General features: G+C 34.5%; 1 protein-coding gene across 1 annotated transcript; it reads right to left on the reverse strand.

Moving 5' to 3' along the window:
• Positions 1–5,216: 5,216 nt before the first annotated feature.
• Positions 5,217–6,980, reverse strand: LOC140173273 (zinc finger BED domain-containing protein RICESLEEPER 1-like). The gene has a single exon (XM_072196103.1). The coding sequence runs from the start codon at positions 6,978–6,980 to the stop codon at positions 5,217–5,219; it is 1,764 nt and encodes a 587-aa protein (XP_072052204.1).
• Between the last annotated feature and the right edge of the window lie 372 nt (positions 6,981–7,352).

Below are 7,352 nucleotides of genomic sequence, written 5' to 3' on the forward strand. Positions count from 1 at the left end.
GTAATTTTGCAGCATTATGTATTTTTTTCTTCTTCTTTGTTTGATTTTTTTATTTTTATTCTTGTTAAGAGAGTAAAACAAGAAGAAACTTGAGAAGGTAAAAAAAGATGAATAAGAAAAGAAGAAGAAGAATATGTTGATGATAATGAAAAAAGAAGAAGAAGAAGCAACAAAAGATGAAGAGTTTTGAATTATGCAGAACTTATCAGCACGCATACATAAAAAATTCTTAAACATTACACTCAAATATCTTCGTGTTACACCCAAATATTTTTGTGTTACACCCAAATTTATTGTAAATACAAAAAAAATTTCCTCTAGTGCTTCATTTTTTTCTTTTTTTATTTCTTTTAGTTGAATGAATGTAAGTTTATCCTCTTTCAAGTAATTTTGTACTATTATGTGTTTTTTCTTCTTTGTTTGATTTTTTTGTTTTTATTCTTGTTAAGAGAGTAAAACAAGAAGAAACTTGAGAAGATAAAACAAGAAAAAAGATGAATAAGAAAAAAGAAGAAGATGACGATGATGATGATGAAAAAGAAGAAGAAGAAGTAGCAGAAGATGAGAAGGAGGAAGGAGAAGAGTTTTGAATTATGCAGAACTTATCATCACACATACACAAAAAATTCTTAAATAATATACCCAAATATTTTCGTGTTACACCCAAATATCTTCGTGCTATACCCAAATTTGTTGCAAATACAGAAAATATTTCCTTTAATGCAGAACTTTTAGATTACATTCAATTCAAACCATCAACGATGAACAATAATTTTTCACAAACAAAAACATTATTCACCTGCAGAATCATAAACTACTAACAAAAATATTAATTAAAATCGAACCACACCTCAACACTTGATTGGACTCAAAACAATAACCAATTTCATTCTGGTTCAATTGACAATCTAAACTTGAATTATTCATTATCTTCAACAACAAGATAACTGATTATGGAGGAGAATGAGGAAAAGGAAAAAAGAAAAGAAATTTCAATGAAAAAGGAAGGAGGAAGAGAAGCAGCAGGAGTAGGTGGTGTTGGTGACGACGATAACGAAAGAGAAAAATAATGACGAGGAAGAAGAAGAGGAAGAGGAAGAGGAAGAGGAAGAGGAAGAGGAAGAAGAAGAAGAACGTGTAGTAAGAAGAAAAAGAAGAAAAACATGCAGTAACGACGTGAAAAAAACGTGCGTGCATGAATATAAATTACTTATATAAACTTGTATAAAAAAATAACTTGTACGTAAAGAATAATACAAAATAAAAGGAGTTGAAGAAAAAAAATCTATATAATGATCAATATTTTAATTTTTTTCTCTATCTATTTATAAAAAGACAATATACTCATTTAACAAAATATAAAATCCTAACCACTATTAATAAAGAAAATTTTTAATTAAAATATTATTAAAAAGATAACATAGCTAGTATTTTTTATTAAAAATTTATGTAACTATTTTATTTTATACCAATAAATAAATATATAATAAAATAATTATACCTTTTATTTTTAAAAAATATGGTGTTACGTAAAATAATTTTTTCATTCATGATCATAATTATAATTTTATACCAAAAAAATTCTTATATATTTATCATATCCAAAAATTGTACTACTTTTGATTCTGATATAAATATCACTTCTATAAATATGTACAAATACGAAATAATTCTCTATTTGTATTTCTAAAGAAGTACTTTTCTCAACCCTACAAATAAATATGGTCATTATAACCACTATTCGTTCATGGGGTTTTCATACAATTAAACTAAACAAAAAGTAGTGGTAAATAACTACTATAATTAGCTAATTTTAAACGACTGTAATTAATAATGATTAATTTTGTATTTGTTAAAAAATAAAATTTGAATAATTACTAATTAATGATAATTTAAAAAATTAGAATTATCAATTGACCGCCCTCCCCCTTTTCCTTTCACACGAACGTATTTTTTATCATCAACCCCCAACGTGATTCACCCTATTCTCAGAATGCCAGATCATTGCACCAAATATTGGCCTCCATGCTGCTGGCATCTTTATTGGTATATACGCCCGAAAAGTCGCCCCTAACGCCGTCCGAAAATGCGACCCACCCATCTTTGGATTGTCGGATTTTGTCAAGACCGCACGCACTTCCACGACACATCCATATAACTCAAGAACACATCCACCCAAAATAAAGACATCCATCCAAAATAAAGACACATATGTCTGAAATGCGACCCACCCCTCTTTGGACCGCCGAATAGCTGCAAACAACGCTTCCATCAAGACCGCACACGCCTCCACTCGTATTCCTGCCATATGCACCACCCAAAATAAAGAAACATTCATATAACTCAAAGATACATCTACTCAAAATAAAGAAACACCCATTTAACTCAGAAGAAATATTTAATCAAAACAAAGACGACTCTGATAAAGTGACAGTTGGGGAGGGACTCGCGGTGGGGAGGGTCGATTTAGCCGAGCTGGTGGCATGAAATTCAACGGGGTTTGAGTGTACTGGGATGCCGTTGGTGGAAGCTTGTTGAATTGGGCCTTGCTGGGCGCGGGAGGAAAAAAATTGGAGTAGAGGCTGTGAAGTTGGGTCTTCGTCCCACCCTCCACCTCACATCGAACCAAACCTTAGGTTCACACTGGTGCACGGCTGCCGCTGGGCATCGCACGGCCGCCATCCATCGCGCGCGGTAATGTGCTCTGTTAGGCGTGGTCGGTGGTGGTCTTTGTGCTCTCAAGGTCGCTAATCATCCGCTACTTCGTCGCGGCCCTGGAGTAGTGGTGCTCCGACTTCGTAGCCAGGTATGTAGCAACCTTCCCGTTGTTCCTTGCCATTCATGTTAGATAAATACACACACGCATTTTTAGACCTTAAAAAGAAATAAATTCTAGTTCCGTTGGTCAGAGTGAAGGCTTGAAGGATGTTTGAGTTTACTCCTGTAAGTTGTAATCTTTGGTGTGAAGTTTGTATTTGAGTTTGATCTGTGTTAAAAGAAATAAGGAAATTTGTCGTCAAGTTGCTTGGTGAGAACTGGATGCAGATTCCAGGTTAGGACCGAACCACGGTAAATCATGGATGTCTCTGTCTGTAAATGCTTGTCGAGATTTGTTATTCGATTCGTGTATATAACTTCCAACAAAATCTAATGTCAGCCTCAGTAGATTAGTTAAAGCTATGTCCTAGTCTCAACCTCTTTTTGGATACTTTTTTCTTAAAATTTGCAGAAAAACTATCTGCTGCTGTGTGAATACATCGGTCATGCGCTTAGTATACTTTAGCCTGTTTTATTAGATGATGATTGCAAGCTTAATTTGAATACTTGTTTGAAGATTTTGTAACAAAAAGTGCCGATTATATTATTGGATTGTAACAAGTAGCCTTCAACTAAACTCTAAGGAGGATTACTCTAAACTTGATGATCAATTGTTATTGATATTTCAAATAGCTCAATCTCATAACATATCTTGTGAATATCAACTCAAAACAGATTTCCTAGAGAGCCTGAAGATAAAATTCTGAAGTCAAATTTTTGTTAATACAGTTTAAGATGACCTTTTTTATTTTTCAGTTTGACATATATATCATTGTATAAAAAAGTAGATGGAAGTGTTCTTACGGGATGAATTCCTAGAATGAGTGTTCATTTTTTGTTTGATAGATAATAAGAAAAGACATAAAAAGGCAAGCAAGATCCAAACAAAAAAGAAGAATTCCACTGAAATGGGTACCACTAGGGAGGTAGGTTGGTTAATGAATACATAGTTCTTGACTAGGCACTTATATGTTATTGCTCATGTATGTAAGTTATAATGAAGGTTGTTCATGAGTTATAAATAGATCCTGATATGTTGTTAAGGTTGTGACACACATTATTGTTTTTTGTTTTTTACTTCCAGCCGTTAAAAGATGGAGTCATTTGTGATATAATGAGTGCTACATAATTAGATAAAACTTCCCCCAAGATATAATGTGTTACTTAATTATAATGATTTTATGTTTTTGATTTTCCAAAGTTGATGAAATCTATGGTAGCAGAATTTCAATGCAGTGGTTATGTCTTATTTGTGGAATAGAACATACCCTGGCTAGGGAGATATGTGGTTGATGTTTTAACTGTATAGTTATATTGATTATGTGTTGCCTTTTTTGTGGTTTTCATGTAATTAGGCTAGAAATTTGCACAACTTTATCTGATGGAGTTCAAGCGTATGTTCAACCTTGATAGTGAAGGCTCGGATGGGGGTAGTTCTTATTAGGGGTGTAATCGGCTCGGTTCGGTTCGATTTTGGACCGAAAACCAACCGAACCGACCTGATCGGTTCTTCAAAGAGGCCAACCATTCGGTTGGCTGCTGCTTGAGCAACCGAACCGAACCGAACCGAACCAACAACGGTTTGGTTCGGTCGATTTTTTCGGTTTTTTTACACCTGCTTATCTGAATTTAAAATGCCATAAAATGAAATTTAAAACCTTCAATAAACTAGAATAACAAGAGTTTATCACATTCAAATCCAATTCAAATTCAACTTAATTAAACATAAAACAAAGACAATTAAAAATGTCTAGCAAAACAACAACAATAAACACAGTTTAAATCGAAACATTCACTTTAAAACAAATAAAAGCCAAACAGCCACCATGTTTAATCAGAATCCACACCAGACTCATCCTCATCTTCTCCGGTTGGTGCAATTTCTACAAAAATAAAACAAGAAAATCAATATAGATTATAAACATAATATAGATTATAAATTATAAACATAAACCATAAAAGGAACTACAAATTTCTTTTTTGCATACATAATTTAAGTTTCTCAAACTCTTCAATAAGCTCCTCAAAATCAGTTGTTATTGGAGAAGCACGAAGCCACTTTTGTGTGCATATCAATGCCTCAACTGTCTTTGGAGTTAAAGAACTCCTATAGTTGTTAAGCACGCTTCCACCAGTGCTAAAAGCTGATTCTGAAGCAACAGTCGAGACCGGCATTGCTAAGACATCTCTAGTTATTTGGGATAAGATAGGATACTTGCTAGAATTTATCTTCCACCAATTCAATATGTCAAAAGTATTTTGATCACGAGACTTCTCTAAACCATCCATCAAATACAAATCCACCTCATTCTTGTTGATGATCTCATGAAAATGAACCTCCTTGAAAAAATCACCAGCCATGTTGCCATCAGGTACTCCCACATCTGATGCACCATCCATTATTGCTGAAGTAAATGATCTACCCCATTATTTGCACTCACATAGCAATCAAACATCTTGGAGAAGGTCTCTTTCACTTTTGCACCCAAAAAATCAGCATCATCCTTATCATATAGCTTTTCAAAGCTAAAGTTCACAAACTTCAACTTGTATCTAGGATCAAGAACCACAGCAACAAAAATCATCATATTGATATTTTTTATGTTACCCCAATACTTGTCATACTTAAGCTTCATCCTCTCAGCCATACTCCCAAGTAATGGATCTCGACTATCACAAGAAGCCTTGAACACTCGCAAAATCTTACAAAACTCATGAAAATATTGAGAAGAAGTCACAAGCAAACTACCAGACACACTCTTTGTAACATCATGAAAAATTTTCAAGAATTCCATAAAGTGTTTTGTATTGTCCCAATCAATATTCCTCGGAATACCACCTTGCATTAGAGCATATTCTGTATCTCTCTCCCCTAGCCTCTTGAACGCCTTTTGAAACTTCAAACCACTTTCAAGCATAGTGTATGTAGAGTTCCATTTAGTGGGAACATCGAGTTGAACAGTACACTTGTCTTGTATCCTAGCTTCCTTTATGAAATTTTTGAACCTATTCATGTGACTAGGGGAAGCACGCACATATCTAATAGCATTTCTTATCTTACTAATAGATTCATGCATCTCTTTTAATCCATCATTAACAACAAGATTAAGAATATGTGCACAATACCTAACATGCAAATGTTCTCCTTTCAAATGATGTAAATTCCAATCCTCCATTCTAGTTCTTAGATAAGATATTGCAGTATCATTAGAACTAGCATTATCAACAGTAATTGTGAACACTCTAGATATCTCCCACCCCAAAAGACATCTCTCAATTTTTCTACCAATTGTTTCTCCCTTGTGGTTTTTAATAAGACAAAAATTGATAATCCTCTTTTGCAATTTCCAATCATGATCAATGTAATGAGCAGTGAGACACATATAATTCAGATTTTGCACAGAAGTCCAACAATCAGTAGTTAAACAAACAGATTGATTCGGTTGTTTGAACATAGTTTTCAACCTATTCTTCTCACTAATATAAAGATTCCAACAATCCTTAGCAACAGTAATCCTTCCTGGAAGTGGAAATCTAGGTTGCACTATACTCATATAGAATCTGAATCCCTCCCCCTCAACAAACTTGAACGGTAGCTCATCAACAATTATCATCCTAGCAAGGGTTTTTCTACACATTTCAGCATCAAAAGTAACTGCATTATATACCCCTTCACCCTCTCTTTTTTGTTGGAAGGTAAGGATTGTTTGACTAGGGTCACCCGAGTCCCTAGAAAATTTTTTACATTGATTCAACAAATGATAACGCATATTAGTTGTACCATTTCTATGAGAGTCACATGCATATGATGCACCACACAAATTACATTTAGCCCTAGGATGTGATGGCTTGGACTTAGGATCCTTTGTAAAGTGTTCCCAAGTCCAGGATATAGGTCTAGAAGGTTTTCTGTTACCTTCATTGGCTTCATCCTTGCCATCCTCTTCATCAGTGTCCACATTGCTTGGGGCTGGATTTGTAGGAGTTGCTCCCGAAGTTGCACCCACATTAGTCATATCAACCTTCCTCTTCTTTGATCTAGGATGGGGCGGGGGTTTGGTAAGCGCGCCGCTGTCCGTTGAGGAACGTACCACGGACTCGACATTTTCACCCCCAACTTCAGGCGTCCGTTCATTGGGCACCTCATTGCTTGTTGGCTGCATACATATAAACAGAACAATGAAAAAGTAGCATTTTTAACTCATGAACAGAACCAACAGTTTTGTTTCCATCAACAAAACCACAACAACTCATAAGCAGCCAATCAACAATTACTTATATATTAACAAAGAAAATAAATTTGGTTGATATCAATACCTTCCACCAATAAAATAAACAACTTCTATATAAAATAAACCAATACCTTCCACCAATGAATCCACTTGACAAAAGTGCAGAGTTAAAGAAAATATGCATACAACATCAGCAGCTAGTACTGCTAGATGAAGCAGAAAAGTGAACAAAAAGTAGACCTTTAGTAAGACGGAACAGAGATGCAGAGATATCCATCACAAATAAAAAGTGATAAATAACTG

Source organism: Arachis hypogaea, chromosome 5, assembly GCF_003086295.3.
Source record: "Arachis hypogaea cultivar Tifrunner chromosome 5, arahy.Tifrunner.gnm2.J5K5, whole genome shotgun sequence".
NCBI lineage: Eukaryota > Viridiplantae > Streptophyta > Magnoliopsida > Fabales > Fabaceae > Arachis > Arachis hypogaea.